The 27,305-nt window shown below is 42.6% G+C and overlaps 2 protein-coding genes across 3 annotated transcripts in view; both read left to right on the top strand.

Annotated features, from left to right (window-relative positions):
* Window positions 1-4,489: 4,489 nt before the first annotated feature.
* Window positions 4,490-25,681, top strand: LOC101393242 (uncharacterized). 2 transcript variants are annotated; one of them, XM_087420922.1, is made up of 4 exons: window positions 4,490-4,638; window positions 8,023-8,149; window positions 21,057-21,135; window positions 22,525-22,819. In XM_087420922.1, exons 1-4 carry the CDS (start codon window positions 4,606-4,608, stop codon window positions 22,619-22,621), a joined length of 336 nt encoding a protein of 111 aa, XP_087277048.1. In that variant the 5' UTR covers window positions 4,490-4,605; the 3' UTR covers window positions 22,622-22,819. The 2 variants fall into 2 exon arrangements, with proteins under 2 accessions (XP_087277048.1, XP_087277047.1); XM_087420921.1 differs by lacking the exon at window positions 21,057-21,135 and having other exon boundaries at window positions 22,682-25,681.
* Window positions 8,030-27,305, top strand: part of LOC101393485 (uncharacterized) — a 49,009-nt gene continuing 29,733 nt past the window's right edge. The window contains exon 1 of the mRNA XM_014794383.2: window positions 8,030-8,149. The gene's annotated coding sequence lies outside the window, so the exon portion shown is untranslated. The remainder of the gene's footprint in view (window positions 8,150-27,305) is intronic.

The raw sequence follows: 27,305 nt of genomic DNA, 5'->3' as shown, positions 1-27,305 counted from the left end.
CTGTGCCTACTCATCATAATCAACAGATGTTTAAAATTAACCAGGTCGGGCCGGCCCTGTGGCTTAGCGGTTAAGTGCGCGTGCTCCGCTGCTGGCAGCCCGGGTTCAGATCCCGGGCGAGCACCGCTTCTCCGGCCATGCTGAGGTCACGTCCCACATACAGCAACTAGAAGGATGTGCAACTATGACATACAACTATCTACTAGGGCTTTTGGGGGAAAAATAAATAAATAAAATCTTTAAAATTAACCAGGTCTTTCTGTCCCTCCTTACTATATGGGCGAGCTGTTTTTCCCAGAAAGTCAAGGCCCAGACTTGAAAAAAGACTTAGCCTCAAAGGCCAAATGCATGCCAACGATGAAATTTAACCAGAAAAGCCCAGTCAAGGAAAAAAAGAGATTCAATCTTCAAGACCAAACACAGGCTGAAGATGCCAGCCAGCAAGACCACATGCTCCCCCACTCTACCTAAAACCCCAAGTAAAAATCCCTACCTTTTTCCCTTCAGGGAGGTGGATTTGAGTTTTGCCTCCAATCGCCTCATCTGGCTGCCTCTCAATAATAAACCTCTTTCCTTGCCACAAGTCTGACATTTTGGTTATTGGCTTTCCTGTGCACTGGGTAAATGAAACTGTGTTTAAAGCATTTGGAGAAGGGTGGTTTACAGCATGGTTATATATTGTTTCAGAACAAAGAACATACATCAAGCATGACAGGAATACAATTTTTTCCCCCAAAATCACAAGGAGATGTTTTGCTGTAGTTTAGCACATATACAACAGGTCAACTTGACCTAGGTTCTCTGAGAAGAAAAGCTCATCTTCAAAGAAATTCTGGTGTTGCTGTCAGAGAAAGGGAGACATTCATCCCTATTTTTAAAGAGTGCATTCTTTGCTTTGGGAAAATGTTTGAAGCAGATGTACAACACATGTTTGGTGGGCCATAACTCAGGCTGCTCCGGGAAAAACAACAGTTTCTTTCTTTTGCCGTCTTGAAGTTTTCTTCCCAAGTTTTATTGGGATATAATGCACATATAACATTGTGTAAGTTTAAGGATTACAAAGTGATATTTTGATACATGTATATATGGTGAAATGATTACCACAATAAAATTGATTAACACCTCCACCGCCTCACATAATTACTATTTTTTTGTGTGTGGTGAGAATATTTCAGATCTACTCTCTTAGCAACTTTCAAGTATGTCATACAGTATTGTTAACTATAGTGACCATCCGTACATTGGGTCCCCAGAATTTATTCATCTTCTAATGGAAAGTTTGTACCCTTTGTCCAACATCTCTTCATTACCCAACCACCCACCCACCCTCAGCCCCTGGCAACCACCATTCTACTCTGTTCCTATGAGTTAGGCTTTTTTATATTCCACATTTAAATAAAATGTAAGGTAATAAAAATCCATATATTCAAATTTCTAATAATATTCATAAACTGACTTTTTGGCTAACTTCTTTTTTTATTTATTTTATTAAGGTCATATTGGCTTATAACATTGTGCAATTTCAGGTGTACATTATTATATATCAGTTTCTATATAGATTGCCTTGTGTTCACCACCAATAGTCTAGTCTAGTCACCATACATATGTGTTCCTTTACCCCTTTCTCCCTCCCTCCCACACCCTGCCCTTCTGGTAACCACTGATCTGTTCTCCTTATCCATGTGTTTGTTTATCTTCCACATATGAGTGAAATCATATGGTGGTTGTCTTTCTCTGTCTGGCTTACTTTTCTTAGCATAATACCCTCAAGGTCCATCCCTGTTGTTGCAAATGGCACGATATTGTCTTTTTTTATGGCTGAGTAGTATTCCATTGTATCTATATAACACATCTTCTTTATCCATTCATCTGTTGATGGGCACCCAAGTTGCTTCCACGTTTTGGCTGAAGAACAACTTTTAGGCCAAATCAGATTTAAACCAGAATGGCTTCCACATATATCTCAATATGTGAAAACACCTTATTATTACTATTATTATTATTATTATTATTATTATTATCTTTTACCAAATGTAAGCTGCACCAGCACAGGGGTCTTTGTCATGTCTCTCAAGCACCTACAACAACCGCATCTGATACTATTTGCTCAATAGACATTTGTTACAGCCATGAATAAACACTGACACCTCAAATTCTTGTTCATTTTTACTAATTCGGCTACTCACAACGTTCATTTCAATTCTTTCTCCTAGCGGATATTGCTTAATGTTTTCGAGAATAAAAGCCCTACCAAAACTTCTCTGAAGTGTTAATTTTCTCCAACATCCTCTGATATTTCCCTAGAGCCATTTCTGCCACTATCTTTGTTTTTTTTTAAATTTTATTTATTTATTTATTTTTCCCCCCAAAGCCCCAGTAGATAGTTGTATGTCATAGTTGCACATCCTTCCAGTTGCTGCACGTGGGACGCAGCCTCAGCATGGCCAGAGAAGCGGTGCGTCGGTGCACGCCCGGGATCCAAACCTGGGCCGCCAGCAGCGGAGCGTGCGCACTTAACCGCTAAGCCATGGGGCCGGCCCACTGCCACTATCTTTGAATAACTACATAAACACTATGAATAACTTTCTGAAACTTGCATTTCAAAAGTTTTTCTGAGATAATCTCAATTCTCTATGAAGAACTTTACCTATAATCACTGGAAAATGATAATTACTTAGCAAGGACATGAGATCATGGGGTCAAGATGACCCCTTCATCTCAGTGTTCAGATACTTCATTTGCACACGTGCTGTGATTATGAGTGGCAACCAATGGTCCATACCAAAACAGATTTAGTTAAGGAGCTCTCCGCTTGAGGTAGATCTCTTGTCACTAAAAGAAATTGAGCATACCTTAGGATATGCAGTAAGATACATTATGTGGATAAAAATGTTCCTCAAGGGGTAGGACACAGTCACTGACTCTACAGGCAAGAGAGAGGTTTTCTATTGGAACCAGAGGTAGAACTCCTGCTTGTCTACCTAATTTGGAATATCTCTCTTCTTTCTTCCCAGTCATGGCCCTGTATGGAGTCTCTTCTCTTGTTCCTAGCCCATCTGTTATGAGAGGTTCGAGGATTCGATCAGAGATGTAAAAGAAACTTTCCACTCCAAACAAATGGTCTGAAGGTATATTTTATTATATAAAGGATAGTAAAGGTGATAGTCCACAAACAGATCCGAATAGGTCAAATAATAAGAGGAAAAAAACACCAGCTCAACTGGAAAAGGAAAACATCCACATCGGCTGAGATAGCAGCAGATTTGAATAGGTCATATAATAAGAGGGAAAAACATCAGATCAATTGGAAAGGGAAACACCAGATCGACTGAAGGGAAATGACACAAATCAACCGGAAAGAGAAACACCAAGTTGACGGAAAAGAGAACACATCAGATCAATTACTTCACAATAAATCAATTACTCCACAATAAATCAATTATTCACAATATCCACGCCCCCCTGCCAGGAGAGTCCTGTCAATCCACACAGCTGGGCAAGGATCACACGTCCTGGGCAAGGAGTCCCTTCCACAGGTGGAACTCTCACCAGGCCTTGGTTTTCGGCATTTTATATAAGCAGTTACAGAGTTTACAGAGCAAGCATTTAGTGTTCCCATGCACAAATGGTTATCAGTAGCAAAAGTGCACTGAGCCCCCTGGCTATCGTCCCAGCCCAGTAGTTGTGAACGTGCATTGTTTACACTGCTTATCGTCCCAGCCTGGCACAGATGGCCAGTCTGTCCCAGGCTGCGGCACCCAAAGGGCCTTGAAATTTTTACACATTGCAACTATCTCCATGGGAGAAGGGTCAGTTCCCACCACGCAGAAAGCAGCTTTTATATTTCTTTTTTGTGCTGGTGGCTGTAGGTCAATGGAGCGGCCAAACATGGCTGTACTCATGTCAAGACACCATCTTAGTAGAACTCACAAAACTATTGCCTCAGGCTACACGCATTTGAAGAGCAGTAACATAATGTGTCCAACAACGCGTGGATTCATTTTATGTCAGACTGTATGGAACGACATGGCCATGTAGATCAGTAGATTTGGGAGCATTTTAAATAATCGTTTTATCCTGTAGCAGCAGGCGGACTTTCACCTGCTGAAGTCTGAATTACATGTATTCGCTGCCTATACCAAAGAGCAGAGCCCGTTTCTGTGGGTAGGAGGACGGATATGCAGCATTCCTCATGGTTCAGTGCGGCCAATTCACTGGTTGGTTAGGATGGAGAACACCTTCCCTGCGGTGTCTAGAGCTCTAGGAACTACATTACCCGGAAGAACCTGCGCCGAGATGAGCCAATGAAAGAGCAGGGTGAAAGCATTTCCGTGCGACTTCAACGAGTCGGCGCGGGACTTCCGGCGTCCTCCTCGAGGGGGCCATTTTGGGTGCTGTGGGTGTGTTCTGGTTCCAGACTGCTGGGTTGAGGGTGAGGTGACGGGACCAAGGAGGCGCGAGGGGAGGCGCCGTCCCCGCTGCACAGGGCGGGTCTGAGTCTCGGCGACGCCGCCCGGGGGGCCCGCGCCAGGGCCGGGACAGGACCGCCGTGCCCGGGTCCCCTCCTCTCCCGCCGCTCCCGGCCCCGCTCCGCCCCGGAGTCCGATGGCGGCGGCCGCGCGGAGGGAGCCGGCTCAGGTCAGTGCTCGTGCTCCGCGCCCTCCCCGCCCTCAGCCCAGCCCAGCCCTAGAGCCCCGAGTGCGGGCGCCGCTCACGGGCCTGCAGCCCAGGCCCCGGTGTCCGGGACGCGGAGGCGCTCGTGGGGCCTGTTTCTGAGAGCCGGGGTGACGGGTGTGGGAGAGGGTCCCAGGTGGCGGGCCCGGCGGGGGAGAGGCGTGGAGGCGACTGAGCCGGGAGGAGTCGGGGACCTGGGCTCCGTGTTCTGTCTACAGTGAACAGAGTGTGAGGCGGAGTGTCGCCTGGACTGGAGGCTGAGGGGCTGTTCCTTCAATCCGAGAGTCCTGGGAGCCGTGGAGGGATGTGAACGGAAGAGGGACACAGCGTGCGTTAGGGTTTAAAAAGTTTTCCAAAAGCTGCTCAGAGAGAGAATAGAGGAGAATGAGGGTGATGAGGACAGTGAGGCACAGGGATTTGAGTCCTCGTCCAAGGTCACAGGGCTGGTAGGAGGCAGCTCTGAGAACTGAAACAGAGGTTAGTAAGTGAACCCGAGGTGACCAAGTTCCAGGGTTGGACAGGGATACACGGGAGGCTTGCGCACATGGAACCCAGCCATGGTTGCCTGCCTCTTCCCACAGGATCTAATACTAGAAAAAGCATTTATGGAACCTATATAAGGAAGGAGAGAGTGCCCCACTCCCTCATTGGTTAGGACACGACCCGTGTGGTGTCTGGGATTGTGGTGTCTTGAGACTCAGCAGGAATACTTGCTGTAATCCCAGCTCTTGAGTGCGGGGACCCTGAGGATACCCCCAAGCCCTGTGTTCTGAGTGCAGGCCAAGGGTCATAGAGGTGTTCGAATTTCTGGTCGTCAGTATAAACAGATGTGAAAGTTGATCTCAGGAACAGGTAACAGCATGTACAAATAAATGCTTGGAGGTGTGACTCAGCTGGGAACAGCGTACACAGGTCTCCATTCTTTGGTGAAGAACAGAGGTGGGCGTGGGGCGGTCAGTAATGAGGCCTTGATGTGGCTGCCTGAGAAGTTGGGTGTCTGTTTATGGAGATAATGAGAGGTTTGGATAAGAGGAAATCGGTGATCTTACCCAGGTCTTAATAGGCTCCATCTGGCTGCAGAGAAGTGCACAGACTGTGGGGTTAAGGGAGGAGGCAGGGAGCCCAGGAGGAGGTTACTGCTATAAGCCGGATGCGTGTTGATGGACCAGAGTGGTGGCCATGGAGGTGGGAGGAATGTTTGGATTTTGGGTCCATTTTTGAAGAAGGGCCAAGTTGATTTTGGGATGTTGTAGTTGAGGGAGGGCCAGCCCTGCTGGTCCATTAGTTAAGATTTGGCACTCTTATTGCCACTGCCCAGGTTTGTTTCCCGGTCAGGGAACCACACCACTTTTTTGTCAGATGTCATACTGTGGCAGCTGGTTATTGGTGTAATGCTTAAAGCTATGCCACCAGTACTTCAATACCAGCAGGGTCATTCATGGTGGACAGGTTTCTGCAGAGCTTCCAGATTAAGACAGATGAGGAAGAAGAACCTGGCCACCGATTTCCAAAAGAATTGACTGTGAAAACCCTATGAATGACAATAGAGCATTGTCTGATACAGCTCTGGAAGATGAGAGGATGCCACAGACAAGACTGGGCAGGGTTCTGCTCTGCTGTAGACAGGGTATCTAGGAGTCTGAATCCACTGGATGGCACTAACAGCAACAAAGTTGAGAGAGAGGTTAGAGAAGACTCCAGGGTTTTGGGTTGTAGCCACTGAAGGGATGGGAATTCCATCCAGAGGGATGTGGGAGTTGTCGGTAGGTTTATTTTCTTTGGGAATATCAGAAGTTTTGTTTTGGCCTCGTTAAGAGTCTGAGATGTTTCAGAGAACTGAGTGGAGGCATCAAGTGGGCAGCTGGAGACACAGGTCTGGAAATCTGGGGAGGGGTTTGGCATGGAAGCTTTCAAAAGTGGTGGCTGGAGGGCTGGCCTGGTGGCATAGTGGTTGGGTTCGTCCACTCAGCTTTGGTGGCCTGGGGTTCGCAGTTTTGGACCCCAGACATGGACCTAGACACTCCTCATTAAGCCATGTGGTGGCAGCATCCCACATACAAAATAGAGGAAGATTGGCACAGATGTTAGCTCAGGACCAATCTTCCTCACAAAGTAAAAGAAAAAGTGGTGGAGTTTTTACTTACTTTTACAAAGTAAAAGAAAAGGACCAGGGTGGAGTTGTGGATCACATTTACGAAGTATAATGCAGGATATGGTGATAATGCTGTTAGCAAGTCAGAAAGACTAGGGTGCATGCTAAGGAATGGTTCTCTTGCTTTGCACCTAGTGGAGGTTCCTGAGTATGAGAAACACAGGTGAGGGAGAGAAGTGGCCATGGAATGGTGTGGGAGAGAGGATGGTCTGGCAGGTGGCCAAGGCTTCCATAGGATGAGTGGGTGTGAGATGACTTCACAGGCAGAGGAGTAATTGAGACAAATTGACAGTGAGACTGGGGCTTCTGCTAATTCCCTACTGTTCACATTCACCGGAATTGTGTGGTGAGCCTTGATGGGGTCTGGGGTGTTTCAGTCTTGCTGGTGGGTAAGATGTGGGGTGAATGTAGTCATTTGTGAGAGTCACTGTGCCTGGCAGGGAGACTGCAAGGGCTGGGGTTTTAAGGAAGATTGAACGGAGAGGGGAGGATTGTGGCTGCAAAGGGGACAGAAAGTGCATCACTGAAGTGGAAGAGGGTCCTGGGGATCTGAAATTCCCATGTGGTTCTGGGTGGCTGATCTTGATCAAGGATCAGAGGGAGGTGGGGAGCCCTTCAAAGCAGCATTTGGGGCTTTCCCCGGCTGTGGGATCCATCAAAACTGGGAAGGTACTGGACTGTGTTTGAGTTTGTCAGAACCCTCTGGATGCCGTGTGCCACGTCCATGGGTGAGGGCAGGGAGACGCCTGTATTGTAAGGCAGGGAGGTGGCAGAGCTGTGGGGACTGAAGATGTGAGAGAGATGGTATCTCCAGAATGATTTGCGTTTACATAGGTAGTGTGAGCTGAGGACTCCAAGGCCCTGGTAGTGGGGACTCAGGGGTGAAGCATGAGCCCATGTTTAGCTGTGTCTTGTAGGTACAATCTGGGAGATGCAGGGGAATTGCCAGGCAGAAGGGATGGAGCCCTGCCTGCCAGGCCCAGAGCTTGGATAACATCTGTGTGTCCCCCTGCCTGTTGTTGCTGCAGGCTGAACACAGTGAGAAGAGAGAGGTTATCAGTGGCAGCAGGGCCTGATATCTGCTCTGAGGTGGGGAGCTCTGGAGGAGGAAGAGTGTGGAGTAGATGTGTGAAGTGGTGGATTGTGGGTTCTGAGAGAGAGAAAGTTCATGGTTTCATCTGTCCCCATCTTGACAGGACAGTATGACCTTTGAAGACGTTGCTGTGTACTTCTCCTGGGAGGAATGGAGGCTCCTTGATGAAGCTCAGAGGCACTTGTACCAGGATGTGATGCTGGAGAACTTTGCACTCATATCCTCGCTGGGTAAGGCCCTCCTCTCCCCCCGTGACCTGGACTAGGCTCTGTATCCTGCCTCACCCCCCTTTCCCCAAGGGGTGCTCTGTCCTTCTTACTGGGGAATGTGGGCACTGCTTGCTTCCCCAGCTTTCTTGGTCCTTGCTGTGTTACTAGGGCTGGGGCGTTTGCACTGCCCTCTTCTCTCCCCTGCAGCCCCAGTCCCTCTGTACTGAACCCTCATAGGGAAGGATTCCAGGTCAATAGTCTTGCAGTGGGACTAATGGATGGCACCTTGCCTGCCCTCTCCCTGGCTAGTGAACGTGTCCAGCTCCATGGGACTTCTGTGTCCTGGGGGTTTGGTGGCTTCAGTTAGCTGACATTTCCTTGTGCCTGCCTGTGGTTGGAATTGGAGGTATTGTCATGGTCACTAGTTACCTGGGCCATGGGCTGCTTTTCAAGACCCTCTTGCAGGGTTTGTACTGTTTAGTTTAGATCTCTTTTCTTTTGTTTTTTTTCTTTGTTTTGTTCTAGCATTGTCGTTCTAGTAAATGGTATATATTTAAAGGGTACGTCATAATTTCATATATGTATACATTATGAAATAAGTGCATAATCAAATTAATGAACACTTCCACCACCTCAAATAGTAATTTTTTTTTTGGTAAGAACGCTGAACATATACTCTCCTAGTAAATTTCAAGTGTAAAATACAGTATTATTAAGTGTAGTCACCATGTTGTAATTTAGATCCTCACAACTTAGTCATCTTATAACTGAAGGTTTGTACCTTTCTTTTTGTGAGGAAGATCAGCCCTGAGCTAACATCTGATGCCAATCCTCCTCTTGTTGTTTTTGCTGAAGAAGATTGGCCCTGAGCTAACATCCATGCCCATCTTCCTCTACTTTATATGGGATGCTGCCACAGCATGGCTTGACAAGTGGTGCGTCAGTGTGCATCTAGGATCCAAACCCGCGAACCCCGGGCCACCGCAGTGGAGTGCACGCACTTAACTGCTTGCGCCACTGGACCAGCCCGGTTTGTACCTTTGAACAACAATTCCCTATTTTGCCCACTTCCCAGCCCCTGGCATGCTACTGTCTATGAGTTCAACATTTTTTGTTTGTTTTAGATTCCTCATATAAATGATATCATATAGTGCTTGTCTTTCTCTAACTGGCATATTTCTCTTAGCATGATGCCTTCCAGATTCATCCATATGGTCACATGGCAGGATTTCCTTTTCTTTTTTCTTTCTTTTTTTTTTTTGCTGAAGAAGATTCACCCTAAGCTAACATCTGTGCCAGTCTTCCTCTCTTTTGTATGGCCACAGCGTGGCCACTGACGAGTGGTGTAGGTCCGGGCCAAGGAACCGAACCCAGCCGCCAAAGAAGAGTGTGCCAAACTTAACCATTAGGCCACGGGGCCAGCCCCAGGATGTCCTTTTTTTTTCAAGGCTGAATAATATTCCAGTTGTGTGTGTACATCACACTTTTTTTCTTCCACGCATTCCTTTAATGGACACCGAAGTTGTTTCCATATCTTGTGTGTTGTGAATAACACTGCAGTGAACATGAGAGGGCAGATTATCTCTTCCACATTCTGATTTCATTTCCTTTGGATTTATACCAAGAAATGGGATTGCTGGATCATATGGTAGTTCTACTTTGAAGTTTTTGAGGAACTTCCATACTCTTTTTCATAATGGCTCTACCAATTTCCATTGTAACCAACAGTGAGCAAGGGCTCCCTTCTCTCCACACCCTTGTCAACACTTATCCCTCCTGTTTTTGATGATAGCCATCCTGAGGTATGAGGTAATATCTCATTGTGCTTTGGATTTACATTTTCTTGATGATTAGTGAGGAAGAGCAATTTTTTATATACCCATTAGCCATTTGTGTATCAAATTTGGAAACATGTCTAATCAAATTTTTTGTCCGTATTTTAATCAGATTGTTCCTTGCTCTTGAGTTGTATGAGCACCTTATATTTTTAAAATATTATCCCCTTGTGAGATCCATGGCTTGTAAATATTTTCTCCCATTCTGTAGGTTGGCTTTTGATTTTGTTGATTGTTTCTTTTGCTGTGCAGAAGCTTTTTAGTTTGATGTAGTTCCACTTGTTAATTTTTGATGTTTTTTCCCTGGACTTTTGGTGTCATATCCAAAATATCATTGTCAAGACCACTGTCCAGTGCCTTATTCTCTGTTTTCTCAAGAGATTTTACATTTTCATGTTTTATATTTAACTCTTTAATCCACTTCGAGTTCATTGTTGTTAGTGGTGGAAGATAGGGCTCCAATTTCATCTTTTTGCATGTGAATGACCAGGTTTCCCAACACCATTTATTGAAGAGACCATCATTTCCCCATTGTGTGGTCTTGGCGCCCTTGTCAAAGATTAGTTCACCATATATGGATAGGACTTTTTCTGGGTTATTCTGTTACATTCCTCTGTGTGCATGTTTTTATGCCAGTACCACACTGTTTTGATTACTATAGCTTCCTAATGAAGTTTGAAATCAAGAAGTGTGATACCTCCAGCTTTGACCTTCTTACTCAAGATGGCTTTGGCTATTTGATGTCATTAGTGGTTCCATATGCATTTTCGGATTGCTTTGCTATTTTTGTGAAAAATTCCAGTGATTCTGTACGTCACATTGGGGGATATGGGCATTTTCACAATATTAATTCTTCCAAGAACATGGGATGTCTTTCTGTTTGTGTCTTCACTTTCGTCAGTGTCTTATTTTTTTCAGAGTCCAGATCTTTCACCTCCTTGGTTAAATTTATTCGTACGTATTTCTTTTAGATGATATTGTCAGGGCGATTGCTCTCAATTTCTTATTCAGATATTTCACTGTGAGTGTATAGAAACACAACTGATTTTGGTATATTGATTGTGTATCCTGCAACTTTACAGAAATTGTTTCAGGAAAACTGTGAGAGTTTTTCGGTGGCTTCTAGAGTTTTCTATCTATAAGATCATGTCTTGTGCAAACACAGTTTTACTTCCTCTTTTGTGATTCTGCCTTTTGTTTCTTTTTTTTTGCCCAAGTGTTCTGGCTAGGCCTTCCAGAAGTGTGTTGAGTAGAAGTGAGGAGAGTGGGCATCCTTGTCTTGTTCCTGCTTTTAGAGGAAAAGCTTTTAGATTTTAACAGTTGAGTTTGATGTTATTGTGAGCACATCGTATATAGCCTTTGTTATATTGAGGTACCTTCCTCCTGTATCTATTTTCTTGAGAGTTTTTAACATGAAAGTATGCTGTTTTGTTAAATGCTTTTTCTGCATCTATTGAATTTTCATATGATTTTTATCCTTCATTCTGTTAACATGGTGTATCCCGTTTATTGATTTGCGTGTGATGGACCATCCTTGCATCCCAGGGATAAATCCCACTTGATCATAGTGTAAGCTTCTTCGAACATGCTGTTGAATTTGGTTTGCTAGTATTTTGTTGAGGATTTTTCCTTCTATGTTCTTCAAGGATATTGGCCTGTAAGTTAATTTTCTTGTAGTCCATATCTTGCTGGGTATCAGGGTAATGCTGGCCTTGTAAATTCAGTTTGGACATTTTCCTTCCTCTTCATTGTTTTGGAAGAGTTTAGGAAGGATTGACGTTAATTCTCCTTAAAATCTTGGGTAATATTGACCAGTGAATCTATCTGGTCCTGGGCTTTTCTTTGTTGGGAGATTTTTGATTAGTGACTCAGTTACTCATTATTGGTCTATTCAGATTTACTGTTTCTTTATGATTTAGTCTTGATAGATTGTATTTTTCTAGGAATTTTTCCACTTCTTCTAGTTAATTGAGTTCATCGTATTCTCTTAAGATGTTTGTGTTTCTGCAGTATCAGTTTTTGTCTCCTGTTTCAGTTCTGATTTTATTTATTTGAATCTTCTCTCTCTTCTAAGTTAGTCTAGCTAAACGTTTTTCGATTTTGTTTCTTTTCGAAAAACAACTCTTAGCTTTGTTGCTGTTTTCTATTGTTTTACTAACCTGTATTTCTTTTGTCTCTGCTCTGATTGATCTTTGTTCTTTTCCTTTCTTCCCCCAAATTTGGGTGTAGTTTGTTCTTCTGATTCCTTGTGGTGTAAAGTTAGGTTGTTTATTTGAGATTTTTCTTTTTGCTTGAAGTAGGTATTGATTGCCAAAAACTTTACTGTTAAAACTGCTTTTGCTGCTTTTCATAAGTTTTAGCCTGTTTTCTTTCCATTTTCGTTTGTTTCAAGATAATTTTTTTTTTTAAGATTTTATTTATTTATTTATTTTCCCCCCAAACCCCAGTAGATAGTTGTATGTCATAGCTGCACATCCTTCTAGTTGCTGTATATGGGACGCGGCCTCAGCATGGCCAGAGAAGCGGTGCGTCGGTGCGTGCCCAGGATCTGAACCTGGGCCGCCAGCAGCGGAGCGCGCACACTTAACCGCTAAGCCACCAGGCCAGCCCAAGATAATTTTATTTTAAATTTTGGTTTTTTCTTTATCCCACTGATTGTTCAGGAGTGTTTTTTTTAACGTCCACATATTCGTGAACTTTATAGCTTTCATTCTGTTCCTGATTTCTAGTTTCACACCTTTGTAGCTGGATAAGATTCTTGACATGATTTCAGTCTTGTTTAATCTGTTCAGACTTATTTTGTCACCTAACATGATCTGTTCTAGAGAACGCTCTGTGTCCACTTGAGAAGAAGGTGTATTCTGCTGTAGTTGGATAGAATGTTCTGTATATGTTTGTTAGGTCCATTTGGTCTGAAGTGTAGTTCGAGTCAAATATTTCCTTACTGATTTTCTTTTTCTTTTCTTTTTTACTTGATTTTCTTTTATTTTTAATTTTTTAAAATTTTTTGTTTATTGCAGTAACATTGGTTTATAACATTGTATAAATTTCAGGTGTACATCATTATACTTCTATTTTTGCATAGATTACATCATGTTCACCACCCAAATACTAATTACAACCCATCACCACACACGTGCTGAATTATCCCTTTCGCCCTCCTCCCTCCTCCCTTCCCCTCTGGTAACCACCAATCCAATCTCTGTCTCTATGTGTTTGTTTATTGTTGTTATTATGTACTAGTTAACGAAGGAAATCATACGGTATTTGACCTTCTCCCTCTGACTTATTTCACTTTGCATAATACCCTCAATGTCCATTCATGTTGTCACAAATGGCTGGATTTCATCGTTTCTTATGGCTGAGTAGTATTCCGTTGTGTATATATACCACATCTTCTTTATCCATTCGTCCCTTGATGGGCACTTAGGTTGCTTCCAAGTCTTGGCTATTGTGAATAACACTGCAATGAACACAGGGGTGCATGTATCTTTACGCATTGGTGTGTTCAAGTTCTTTGGATAAATACCCAGCAGTGGAATAGCTGGATCATATGGTAGTTCTAGCCTTGATTTTTTGAGGAATCTCCATACTGTTTTCCATAGTGGCTGCACCAGTTTACACTCCCACCAGCAGTGTATGAGAGTTCCCTTCTCTCCACATCCTCTCCAACACTTGTTGTTTCCTGTCTTGTTAATTATAGCCATTCTGATGGGCGTGAGGTGATATCTCATTGTAGTTTTGATTTGCATTTCCCTGATAGTTAATGATTTTGAACATCTTTTCATGTGTCTGTTGGCCATCTGTATATCTTCTTTGGAGAAATGTCTGTTCAGGTCTTTTGCCCATTTTTTAATTGGGTTGGTAGTTTTTTTGTTGTTGAGATGCATGAGTTCTTTATATATTTTGGAGATTAACCTCTTATCAGATGTATGGTTTGCAAATATCTTCTCCCAATTGTTAGGTTGTCTTTTCATTTTGTTGATGGTTTTCTTTGCTGTGCAGAAGCTTTTTAGTCTGATGTAGTCCCATTTGTTTATTTTTTCTGTTGTTTCTCTTGCCTGGTCAGACATGGTGCTTGAAAATATGTTGCTAAGACCAATGTCAAAGAGCGTACTGCCTATGTTTTCTTCTAGAAGTTTCATAGTTTCAGGTCTTACATTCACGTCTTTAATCCATTTGGAGTTAATTTTTGTGTATGGTGTAAGGTAAGGGTCTACTTTCACTTTTTTTGCATGTGGCTGTCCAGTTTTCCCAACACCATTTGTTGAAGAGACTTTGTTTTCTCCATTGTATGTTCTTGGCTCCTTTGTCAAAGATTAGCTGTCCATAGATGTGTGGATTTATTTCTGGGCTTTCGATTCTATTCCATTGATCTGTGTGTCTGTTTTTGTGCCAGTACCATGCTGTTTTGGTTACTGTAGCTTTGTAGTATATTTTGAAATCAGGGAGTGTGATACCTCCAGTTTTGTTCTTTTTTCTCAGGATTCCTTTAGCTATTCGAGGTCTTTTGTTGTTCCATATAAATTTTAGGATTCTTTGTTCTATTTCTGTGAAAAATGTTGTTGGAACTTTGATAGGGATTGCATTGAATCTATAGATTGCTTTAGGAAGTATGGACATCTTAACTATGTTAATTCTTCCAATCCAAGAGCACAGAATATCTTTCCATTTCTTTGTGTCTTCTTCAATTTCTTTCAGCAATGTTTTATAGTTTTCAGTGTACAGCTCTTTCACCTCTTTGGTTAAGTTTATTCCTAGGTATTTTATTCTTTTTGTTGCAATTGTAAATGGGATGGTATTCTTAATTTCTCTTTCTGCTACTTCGTTGTTAGTGTATAGAAATGCAACTGATTTTTGTATGTTGATTTTGTACGCTGCAACTTTACCATATTCGTTTATTACTTCTAAAAGTTTTCTGGTGGATTCTTTAGGGTTTTCTATATATAAAATCATGTCATCTGCAAATAGTGACAGTTTCACTTCTTCCTTTCCAATTTGGATCCCTTTTATTTCTTTCTCTTGCCTGATTGCTCTGGCTAGGACTTCCAGTACTATGTTAAATAGGAGTGGTGACAGTGGGCATCCTTGTCTGGTTCCTGTTCTTAGAGGGATAGCTTTCAGTTTTTCACCATTGAGGATGATATTAGCTGTGGGTTTCTCATATATGATCTTTATTATGTTGAGGTACTTTCCTTCTATACCCATTTTTTTCAGAGTTTTTATCATAAATGGATGCTGTATCTTGTCAAATGCTTTCTCTGCATCTATTGAGATGATCATGTGATTTTTATTCTTCATTTTATTAATGTGGTGTATCACGTTGATTGATTTGCGAATGTTAAACCATCCCTGCATACCTGGAATAAATCCCACTTGATCGTGGTGTATAATCTTTTTAACATATTGTTGTATGCGATTTGCTAGTATTTTGTTGAGGATTTTTGCATCGATGTTCATCAGTGATATTGGCCTGTAATTTTCTTTTTTTGTGTTGTCTTTGTCTGGTTTTGGTATCAGGGTAATGTCGGCTTCCTAGAGTGAGTTAGGGAGCTTCCCTCCCTCCTCAATTTTTTGGAAGAGTTTGAGAAGGATAGGTATTAAGTCTTCTTTGAATGTTTGGTAGAATTCACCGGGGAAGCCGTCTGGTCCTGGACTTTTATTTTTCGAGAGGTTTTTGATTACTGTTTCAATCTCCTTACTGGTGATTGGTCTATTCAAATTCTCTACTTCTTGATCCAGTTTTGGAAGGTTGTATGGTTCTAAGAATTTATCCATTTCTTCCAGATTGTCAAATTGGTTGGCATATAGCTTTTCATTGTAGTCTCTTATAATCTTTTGTATTTCTGAGGTGTCTGTTGTAATTTCTCCTTTTTCATTTCTGATTTTACTTATTTGTGCCTTTTCTCTTTTTTTCTTGGTGAGTTTAGTTAAAGGTTTGTCAATTTTGTTTATCTTTTCAAAGAACCAGCTTTTGGTTTTATTAATTTTTTCTATTTTTTTAAGTCTCTATTTCATTTATTTCTGCTCTGATTTTTATTATTTCCTTTCTTCTGCTGATTTGGGGCTTTGTTTGTTCTTCTTTTTCCAGTTCCTTTAGGTGCATTATTAGATTGTTTAATTGAGATTTTACTTGTTTGTTGAGATAGGCCTGTATTGCTATAAACTTCCCTCTTAGAAGCGCTTTTGCTGTATCCCATAAATTCTGGCATGTCGTATTTTCATTTTCATTTGTCTCCAGGTATTTTTTTTGATTTCTTCTTTGATTTTTTCGTTGACCCAGTCGTTGTTCAGTAGCATTTTGTTTAATCTCCACATATTTGTGGGTTTTCTGATTTTCTTCCTATAGTTGATTTCTAGTTTCATACCATTGTGGTCAGAAAAGATGCTTGGTATTATTTCAATCTTCTTAAATTTATGGAAACTTGTTTTGTGGCCTAATATGTGATCAGTCCTGGAGAATGTTCCATGTACCTTTGAAAAGAACGTGTATTCTTCGGTTTTTAGATGGAATGATCTGTATATATCTACTAGGTCCATCTGTTGTAGGGTGTCATTTAAGGCCACTGTTTCGCTATTGATCTTCTGTTTGGATGATCTATCCGTTGGTGTAAGTGGAGTGTTAAAGTCCCCTATTATTATTGTGTTACTATTTCTGTTTTTATGTCTGTTAATAATTGCTTTATATATTTAGGTGCACCTACATTGGGGGCGTAGGTATTTACAAGTGTCATATCCTCTTGTTGGATTGTTCCTTTGATCATTATGTAATGCCCTTCTTTGTCTTTTTTTACAGTTTTTGTTTTAAAGTCTCTTTTGTCTGATATGAGTACTGCTACCCCAGTTTTCTTTTCATTGCCATTTTCATGGAGTATCTTTTTCCTTCCCTTCACTTTCAGTTTGTGAGTGTCTTTAGGTCTGAAGTGTGTCTCTTGTATGCAGCATATATATGGGTCTTGTTTTTTTATCCAGTCAGCCACCCTATGCCTTTTTTAATTGGAGCATTTAGTCCATTGACGTTTAAAGTAGCTATTGATAAGTATGTACTTACTGCCATTTTTTAACTTTTTTTTTTCTCAGTGTTTTAGTAGTCCTTCTCTGTTCCTTTCTTCTTCTATGCAGAATTGATGGGCTCTTTAGTTTGACCTCTGTCTGAAAGCTGTACTCTTTAACTCCCCTCCTCCCTCTTTTTATGTTTTTGATATCATATCTAACGTCTTTTTTGTGCATTTGTATCCATTGCTCTCTTATCATGGAAATAGATAATTTTTCCTATTTGTGGTCTTCTCTTTTCCCCTTAAATCAGTCCTTTTAACATTTCTTATAGCACTGGTTTCTTGGTGACAAACTCCTTTAATTTTTGTTTGTCTGGGAAATTTTTGATCTCTCCTTCCATTTTGAATTATAACCTTGCTGGGTAGAGTATTCTTGGCTGTAAGTGTTTTCCTTTAAGCACTTTAAATATATTGTGTCACTCTCTTCTAGCCTGTAAGGTTTCTGCTGAGAAGTCAGCTGATAGCCTTATGGGGTTTCCTTTGTATGTAACTTGACTTTCTCTTGGCGGCTTTTAGGATTCTTTCTTTATCTTTAATTCTGGGCATTTTGATTATGATGCATCTTGGTGTGGGCCTTTTTGGGTTTATCTTGTTTGGGGCTCTCTGTGCTTCCTGTACCTGGATGTCTGTTTCTTTCCTTAGGTTAGGGAGGTTTTCATCTATTATTTTTTGAAATAGATTCTCTGCCCCTTTGTCTCGCTCTCCTCCTTCCAGGACACCTATAACACAGATGTTAGTGTGCTTGATGTTGTCCCAGAGGTCCCTTAGACTGTCCTCACTCTTTTTAATTCTTTTCTCTTTTACCTGTTCCCCTTGGATAATTTCTTCTAGTCTTTCGTCCAGCTCACAGATCCGTTCTTCTGTATCCTCTACTCTGCTTTTGAGTCCCTCTAGTGAATTTTTCATTTCCAGTATTGTATTCTTCATTTCTGATTGGTTCTTTTTTATATGTTCCATTTGTTTGTTGACATTCTCACTGAGTTCATCTATTCTTCTCCCCAGATCAGTGAGCATCCTTAACACTCTTAGTTTGAACTCTCTGTCAGGTAGGTTGCTCATTTCTGTTTCACTTAGTTCCTTTTCTGGGGTTTTGTCCTGTTCCCTTACTTGGAATGTATTCCTTTGCTTCCTCATTTTGCCTCTTTCCCTGTGCTTGTGTCTACGTATTAGGTAGGTCAGCTACATGTCCTGCTCTTAGATAGGTGATCTTATGTAAGTGATGGCTTAGGAGGCCTGCAGTGTGCTTCCCTCAGTTCTCAATGTTCCAGGGGTGACCCCTATGTTGGCTACGTGTGTCCTTCTGTTGTGGCCTGTTTGCTCTCCCTGTAGGCGCCCAGGGAGCCTGAGTTATGCTCCTGGCCAGCTGTTGTAATGCTCAGCTGCTTGTAGTTGTTGTGGGCCCTTCAGTCTCTTTATCAGGTGTGGGGAGCCCCAGCACAGTTGGCTGCAAGTTCTAATACCACATTTGTGTTGCAGTATTTCTTTTAAGTGAGTAGGCCCCCAGCGTGGCAGGTTGTTAGGCTCAGGGGCTTACAATTGCTATAAGCCTGCAGCCTTTAGGTCCCTTGTCAGCTCTCTGAGGATTGCAGCTGGGTGGGGCTGGCCTCAGGCACGGGAGCACCCCATTGTTTCAGGCTTCGGAAGGTGGGGCAAACCCCCTATGTGGGTCTTTGAGAAGCACAAGTCTTCTGCAGCTGACAAGTCCTGCTGCCCACAGGTCCACACACACAGTCAACACAGTCCTGCCCCAGGTGCGCTCCCCGACCTCCTGAAGTGGACCCAGTCTCTCCACGGCGGGAGCCCCACACACTCCACCACCGTCCCATACTCTCCACCTGCTCATTGTGCACGCCCTGCCCCACTGAAGTGGGCTCAGTTGCCAGGCTGCAGAGAATCCAGTCACCAATCTATGCAGGCCCACAAGTTGCCTGAGGGCTTGTTGAGTGTGGCCAGTCTCTAGGGCGGGCTGCCTGCCCTGGCTGAGCTGGATTAAATCACTGTTCTAGTGGGTGGGGCAGACCCTGGGCTAGCAGGCCTCAGGGAGAACTCCAATGGCGTCTGTATCAGCAAGCCCACACCAGGCCACAACAATGGCCGCTGCCAATGTCCCAGTCCCTGGAGAGGTCTCACCTCTCACTGCAATGCACTCAGAGCCTATCAGGTGAGTCTCTTCACCAAAGCACTGGGCACCTTTCTTTCTGGTCATTCTAGGTTGCTTTCTGAAACAGTGAGTTTGCACGTGGGCCCTTTAAGAGCCGGTTTTAATTTCTTTGTGAACCACCTTTTCTGGGGGTACTCCCCAATATTTTAATAGCAGGGAGAGTCAGATATTATGTTACTTGTCTCAATTGTGCTGGGTCCACAGAATGCCCACAGCAGGAGCGCTCCCCGGCTCAGGGCCCCAGTCCTCCAGGGAGGGCTGCGTACCTTTGGGCTGCCCCTGGGTGGCTGTGAAGCTGACGGCTTGTGAAGGTGGCGTTTTTCCTTTCCAGAAGGGAGTTTCTGCTTCTTCCACCTCAATTAGGATTGTCCTTTGTTGCAGGAGTTCCTCTTATCCAGTTTTCAGTTCTCTCTCAGGGGTAATTTTTCCACGAGTATTTGTAAATTGGCTGTGTCCTCGGGAGGAGGTGAGTTCAGAGTCTGCTTGCACCGCCATCTTGACCCCTCTCTCACTCTTATTGATTTTCTGTCTGGATGATCTAGCCATTCTAGAAAGGTGTATGTTGAGTCTACTATTAGTATTTTGTTGCTGTCTTTTCTACCTTCCATATGTTAATACTTAATAGGTTTAGGTGCTCTGATGTTGGGTGTATGTATACTTATAATTGTTGTATTCTCTAGATGGATTGACTCGTTTATCATTATATAGTGACATTCTTTGTTTTCTGTGACAGGTTTTGAGTTAAAGTCTTATAAGCTACTCTCCCTTATTTTCCATTTGCGTGGAATAATTTTTTGGATTCCCTCACTTTCAGCTTATTTTTGTCCTTAGAACTAAACTGTATTTGTTATAGGCACCATGTAATGGGGTCTTGTTTTGTTTATCTGCTCATCTGGTGTGTGTCTTGTTTGGAGAATTTTGTAAGGACTTGTCAGTGGCCATCTTGTTAATTGTTTTCTGGCTCTTTTATAGTCTCTTTTTCCTCTCTCGCTCTCTTCCACTGTGATTTGATGGTTCTCTATAGTGGTGTGCTCTGATTCCTTTTTCTTTTATCTATTGTAGGTTTTTGCTTTGTGGTTACCATAAGGTTTTCGTAAAGCATCTTAAAACAGCCTGTTTTGAGCTGATAGCAACTTAACATCAATCACATAAAAAGTACCCTTTTAGTATGCCACTGCCTGCATTTTATGTTTTTGATGTCACATTTTATATCTTTTTATATTGTGTAACCATTAAGAAGTTATTGTGGCTATGGTTGTTTTTAATACTCTCGTCTTTTATCCTTTAAGATAAAAGGATATTTTATCTTAAAGGATGAAATATCTTATATACTTCCTTTTATAAGTGTGCTTTGTATTTTCATATGTTTTCTGATTAATGTCTTTTCATTTCAGCTTGAAGAACTTAGCATTTCTGGTAAGGCAGGTTGAGTGGTGATGAACTCCCTCAGTTTGTTTGTCTAGGAATGTCTTTGTCTCTCCTTCATTTCTGAAGGACAGCTTTGGTGGATAAAGCATTCGTGTTTGGCAGTTTTTTTCCATCGGCATTTTCAATTTATTTCACTCTCTTTTGGCCAGCCCAGTTTCTGGTGTTGTATCTGCTTGCGGCCTTATGGGGGTTCCCATGTATACGATGAGTTTCTTTTCTCTGTTTTCAAAATTCTTTTTGTCTTTGATTTTTGGAAGTTTTATTATAATGTGTTTTGGTGAAGATCTCTTTGGATTGAATCTGTATGGGCACCTGTGAGCATCATGTACCTGGATTTCCACATCCTTCTGATTTTGGAAGTTTTCAGCCATTATTTATTTATTTATTTATTTTTTGAGGAAGATTAGCCCTGAGCTAACATCTATTGCCAATCCTCCTCTTTTTTTTAGCTGAGCAAGATTGGCCCTGGCGTAACATCCGTGCCCATCTTCCTCTACTTTATATGGGATGCTGCCACAGCATGGCTTGGTAAGTGGTGTGTTGGTCCACACCCGAATACGAACCTGTGAACCCTGGGCTGCCAAAGCGGAGTGCACGAACTTAACCGCTATGCCGCCAGGCCAGCTCTAGCCGTTATTTCTTTAAATAAGCTTTCTGCCCCTTTCTGCCTCATTTGTCCTTTCAGCACTCTCGTAATGCAAATGTTATTTCCCTTAATGGCATCCCATAATTTACATAGTCTTTCTTTTGTCTTTTTTCTTCTCTGATCGGATGATTTGAAATTACCTGATTTGAGGTCACACATATTTCACCTGTTTGATCAAGATTGCTGTTGATACTCCTTATTGTATTTTTCATTTCATTTATTGTATTTTTCAGTTGCAGAATTTCTTTTGTCTTTTTTTTCTCTCTCTCTCTGAACTCCTTCACTTGTTCATATATGTTTTCCTGATTTCACTGATTTGTCTGTGTTTTATTGGATCTAGGGGAGCTTCCTTAAAACAATTTTTTTGAATTCTTTGTCCAGCAGTTTGTGGATCTGTGTTTCTTTGGTTTCCCTTGCTGGAAACTTATTGTGCCCCATTGGGGATGTCATATTTTCTTCATTTCTCATGTTCTTTATAGCGTTTTGTTGATAGCTCTATATTTGGTAAATCAGTCATCTCTTCCAACCTTTAGTGGCTGGTTTTGGTGGGGAAAGACCTTTACCTTGTGTTAGTTGCAAAGTCACCAGCCTGGTGGGTTGTGATGCTTTTGGCTCTAGGGAGGAAGCAGCCACATAATCACTGTGCAGCTCCATCAGCTGAGATCTGGGGTGACAAAGATTGTAGGGATTCTCAGTAGCCAAGGCTGCAAGGTGAACTCACAGGTACCTGGACCTTGTGAGGCTGGGGAGGGTGTGATGTCTCCAGGTCTGTGTTCAGATCATACCAGGAACGTTTCTCATTTAATCAGTGTTTTTTTGTCATTGCCAGTGCCACACCGCATTTCTACTTTTCCTTCTCCATGGTTGGTACTTTGTCTTCTAGTCAGTTTTACTACATTTTTCTACTCTGAGTTTTTAACCCAGGGAGAATCTCGACCTCTGTGTACTTCATATCTCACCCATTTCTTTCATACCCCTTCCTCTACTGCTCTGCAACATTTGTCTACGTGTGCTGTGAAGTGTGCACGTATTTTACATTGGCTTTCAACAGCAGCCACTCTATTGCAGTTGTTTTTTCTTGGGTTTGGACACGTGCTTTTACATAACCTCATGTCACCAGCAGTAAAGGTCCTGCAGGAGTCCTTTTGCAGAGAAAATTTTAAAATATGCCTCTCTTCTTAAGTTCTTCCTATTCTGATGTTCACCTTTTATTCTGTTCATTTATTCTTACGTTCATCACTGGTGAGGTATCCGCCATTCTTTTGCCTTAGGGGCCCAGTGATGCCCAGTAGCCACTTCCCCGACCGGATTCCAACTCCCTTCTCTGGAGAAGACCACTTCCTAAACGTTACAGATGCACATTTGTGATGGGGTTTCCTCCTCTGTCTTAAGTCAACATGTACTTCACCAGGGTATCTTTGCATTCAGGCTGCTGGAGTGGAGCAGAGGATGCAGAGGCTCCCTTTGAACACAGCATTTCTGTAGGTGTGTCACAGACCAGGACTCCCAAGGCAGGTCTGAAAAAAAGTTATTTCACCTGGGAAGAATGCAACAAAGCCTTCAGCCTGAAACACACACTTGTTCAGGACCAGGGTGTCCACACTGGAAGACAGTGTTTTGTGTGCTGTGAATGTGGAAAAGCATTCAGGTACAAATCCTCATTTGTTGTGCACCAGAGACTCCACGCTGGAGGAAAGCTTCATGTATGTGGAGAATGTGGCAAGTCTTTTAGGCGGAGCTCAACCCTCAGTCAGCATCGAAGAATTCATTCTGGTGCAAGACAGTGCAAGTGCAGCAAATGTGGGAAATCCTTTAACCAAAAATCTGTCCTCATTTATCCGTGGAGAAGTCACACTGGAGAAAATTGTCATTTGTGCTGTGAATGTACACGGTCTTTTCGCCGTAAATCCATCCTTATTCGACAACGAACAGTTAACACTGGAGAAAGGCGTTATGAGTGTACTCAGTGTTGGAAATCATTTAGAAGAAAATTTTACCTTATTGTACACTGGCGAGTTCACACTGGAGAAAGCCCTTATGAATGCAGCAAATGTGGGAAATTTTTTACCAACAGCTTGGTACTTGTTCTCCACCAGAGAGTACATACAGGAGAAAGGCCTTTTCAGTGCAGTAAATGTGGGAAATCATTTAACAGTAGCTCAATACTCATTCTACACCGTAGAGTACACACAGGAAAAAGGCCTTATGAGTGTAGTGACTGTTGGAAATCTTTTAGCCATCCATTTTACCTAACTCAACACCAGAGAGTTCATAGTGAAAAAGGGTCTTTTGAGTGTTGTCAATGTGGGAAATCTTTTATCACTCGTCCTGGCCTCCGTTATCATCAGAGAGTTCACACTGGAGAAAGGCCTTATCAGTGTAGTGAATGTGGAGAATGTTTTATTTCTACCTCCCGACTCCATTATCATCAGAAGTTTCACACTGGAGAAAGGGCTCATCAGTGCAGTGAATGTGGGAAGTCTTTTTCATCTGGTTCCAAACTCAGTAATCATCAGAGAGTTCACACAGGTGAAAGACGTTATGAGTGCAGTGATTGTGGGAAATCCTTTATCCAAAGATGCCATCTTGTTAGACATCAGCGCGTTCACACAGGAGATAGGCCTTATGAGTGCAGTGAATGTGGAAAATCCTTTATCCGAAGATCCAAACTTCTTATACACCAGCGAGTTCACAGAGGAGAGAGGCCTTATGTGTGCAGTGAATGTGGGAAATCTTTCACCCTTAGGAGCACCCTTCGTGATCATCAGAGAGTTCACACTGGAGAAAGGCCTTATGAGTGCAGTGATTGTGGGAAATCCTTTATCATAAGATTCAATCTTGTTGTACACCAGAGAGTTCACACAGGAGAGAGGCCATATGTGTGCAGTGAATGTGGGAAATCTTTTAGCATTAGGAGCACCCTTCGTGATCATCAGAGAGTTCACACTGGAGAAAAGCCTTATGAGTGCAGTGAATGTGGGAAATCCTTTAGAGTAAATTCTCATCTCATTCAACATTGGAGATTTCACACTGGAGAAAAGCCTTATAGATGTAATGACTGTGGGAAATCTTTCTCGTCTCCCTCGAGCCTTCGTTGTCATCAGAGTATTCACACCGGGTCAAGGCCTTATGAGTGTATCGACTGTGGGAAGTCATATGCTAATAGCTCAACACTTATTCGACACCGGACAATTCACACAGGAGAAAGGCCTTATAAGTGCGGTGAATGTGGGAAATCTTTCAGGCGTAGTTCACATTTCAATGAACACCAGAGAGTTCATACTGGAGAAAGAGATTATGAGTGCACTGAATGTGGAAAATTGTTTAGGGATGTTTCCCAACTCAAAAAACACCAAAGAATTCACACTGGAGAAAGGCCTTTTGAGTGTAGTGAATGTGGGAAGTCTTATACCAATAGCTCAACACTTACTCAACACCGGAGAATTCACACAGGAGAAAGGCCTTATGAGTGCAGGGAATGTGGGAAATCCTTCATGAGTAGTTCACATTACAATCAACACCAGAGAGTTCACACAGGAGAAAGGCCTTATAAGTGCAGTGAATGTGGGAAATCATTCATGAGTAGTTCACATTACAATCGACACCTGAGAGTTCACACAGGAGAAAGGCCTTATAAGTGCAGTGAATGTGGGAAATCATTCATGAGTAGTTCACATTACAGTCGACACCAGAGAGTTCACACTGCAGAGAGGCCTTTTGAGTGCACTGAATGTGGGAAGTCATTTAGGTACAGTTCCCAATTCAGTAAACACCAGCGAGTCCACATTGGGTAAAGGCCTTAAGAGTGAAGCAAATGTGGGAAATTCTTTAGCTAAAGTATTATGTTCCTTCTAAATCAATAGTTCACAGTGCACTGTGTGCAATGAATGTGGAATATGTTTTCCAAAAACTCCAGTCTCATCGAACACAGGAAAATTCACAATGTAGGAAGTCCTTATGCTGTACCAAATGTCGTAAATCATTTTAAATTTAGCCCTTTTAATAACTTTGTTGTGCTATTTCAGTGTTTTTTTTTTTTTATTGCATTTTCCTAAGGATTTTTGATAAGCAGGTTTTCAGATGTTTATTGGCTCTCTGTGTTTTTGGTAAAATGTCTGCCGATATTTTTTGTCTGTTCTTTTATGAACTTTGGTTATTTTCCTTTTGTTTGATGAATAGGACAGTGAAGCAACAAAGATGTATGTTGGAATTTCACTCATTCTCAAATACATGCATGACTTCCTCTTTTAATGGAATAGTTTTCAATACTGGAAAAATATATTCTAACTTTTAAAAATATTTTTTGTGCTATGCACAATGTAATGGACATATACACCATATTTTTTACATTAATCTGCATTGTTAACATATTCTCTATCTGTTTCTTAAGTCTAGACATTCAATAATAAAATAATGTCTTGCCTTGTAGTATTTGTTCATTTTCCTGACCTGTCATTGGTGGGTTGGAGCAGATGGACCAGATGGCATCAAGATGGATTGGGTGTTCAAAGGCCTGTGGGGAGGGAACAAGGACATTGATCAGACACCCCATGTGACCAGAGTTTGAATCTCGAATCCCTATCCATCACTGGAGCTTATTGACAATGACCCTCTTCTAAGCCTCAGTTTACTCCTGTATAAAATGGAGGTTAGGGATGACCTTGCACCTGGGCCATTAGAAGAGGTGAATAGCCAAGGTGCCCATTCACTTTGCACCGGCTACACCTGTCTCCACCTGTGTGCAATGATGATTCCGAGGCAAGGCACCCCTCCATCCTTGCAGGCAGGAGGGGGCTGTGGGGTACTGAAGTCTCAGCATGGGTTGCCCACCAGGGAATGTCTTGAGTCACTAGAGCTCCTGAAGGCTCAGTTGACTGTGATGTCAGCAGGTGATGATAGCATTTACCTTGGTTTCTGTGAGGATTTATAAAAGTAACAAACCACATTGAGTTCTTACTTGTTTTTTGAGTTGTTTTCTTTTTAATTCTCACAACATGAGGAAGTGGGGACTATTACTGTATTGCTGTGGAAATTCAGGATCAGAGAAATGAAGTGAGTTCTCCTGGTTCACACAGTGGACAAGTGTCAGATTAAAGAGGCTGGATTCATACCACTGAGTCTAGCTCCAGAGCTTGAGAAATTTAATCCCTTTACCTCAGCATGTGAAGCTCTCAGCCCAGGGAAGACACACAGTGAGGACCAGTGAGGCTCAGCTGTTGCTGCTGCTGTTTTCATTGTTGGAATTATTGTCGTGATCATTTCACCCTATTCCTTTGATGTCCCAGAGCACTTATGGTCTGCCCCCAAGTTCTCAAGGGAATGCCACTGATGGTGTTCTCTCCAGTGCCTTCACCCATGGGAGGCTTTTCTCTCAGCCATAATTATGTCAAGTCCAAAGACTGAGTGCTCCTCCCTTTTTGAGCCCAGCCCAGAGCTGACACATTTTGTATTTTCAGGTGACGCTAGAGGCCTGTGGGCTCCTGGTCTCACTGGGTAAAGGCTCCCCTCTCCATGCAGGGGATCTGCAGCCTCTTTGATTCTGCCTTCTCCGTCCAGGCCTGTGGCTGGTTGAGAAGAGCAATGGAGCTCATCTTTTCTCCTACTTCTAGCTCTCACCATGTTCTAGACCCATCTCCTCTTTTCCAGCCTCCCTGTGTCTGTACCAGGGATCTTTGTGTAGCAACGTCAACTTTCTAGACACAAACCCTCACCCCAGTGCCTAGCACATGTGGGCCTCAATATGAGGTTGTTATTCCAGATTCCACAGGAAGGAAGCTGTCTAGCCCAGCCTGGTTGGGAGAAGTGTTCCCACAGCCCGGTAGCAGAGTCATGGATGAGGGGCTGTTCTCAGAGAGTGAGTCATGCAGCACCCATGGGAAGACATTTGCCATGAATGCTCCCCAGGTATCTTCCTAACAACACAATCTCAGTAAAAACGTCCTTGAGGTCACTGGAGAGGGGCAGTTGCTGTGATAACATCCAGTGCAGGTGGGAGCAGCATGAATTGGGCCACTTCTTTCCAGCGTATGTTCCATTTTTCCCCAGCGCTGAC

Source organism: Ceratotherium simum, chromosome 33 (genome assembly GCF_057802395.1).
Source record: "Ceratotherium simum simum isolate JZ-2026a chromosome 33, ASM5780239v1, whole genome shotgun sequence".
In the NCBI taxonomy this organism is placed as follows: Eukaryota; Metazoa; Chordata; class Mammalia; order Perissodactyla; family Rhinocerotidae; genus Ceratotherium; species Ceratotherium simum.
This window is presented reverse-complemented; position numbering and strand designations above follow the sequence as displayed.

Excerpts from the sequence above, each read along its gene's own strand:
- LOC101393242 (XM_087420921.1), top strand. The coding sequence starts at position 4,606 with ATGGCGGCGGCCGCGCGGAGGGAGCCGGCTCAG. Across the intron at positions 4,639-8,022 it reads CGCGGAGGGAGCCGGCTCAG|GACAGTATGACCTTTGAAGA; the intron begins GTCAGTGCTCGT and ends CCATCTTGACAG. Across the intron at positions 8,150-22,681 it reads TGCACTCATATCCTCGCTGG|GCTGCTGGAGTGGAGCAGAG; the intron begins GTAAGGCCCTCC and ends CTTTGCATTCAG.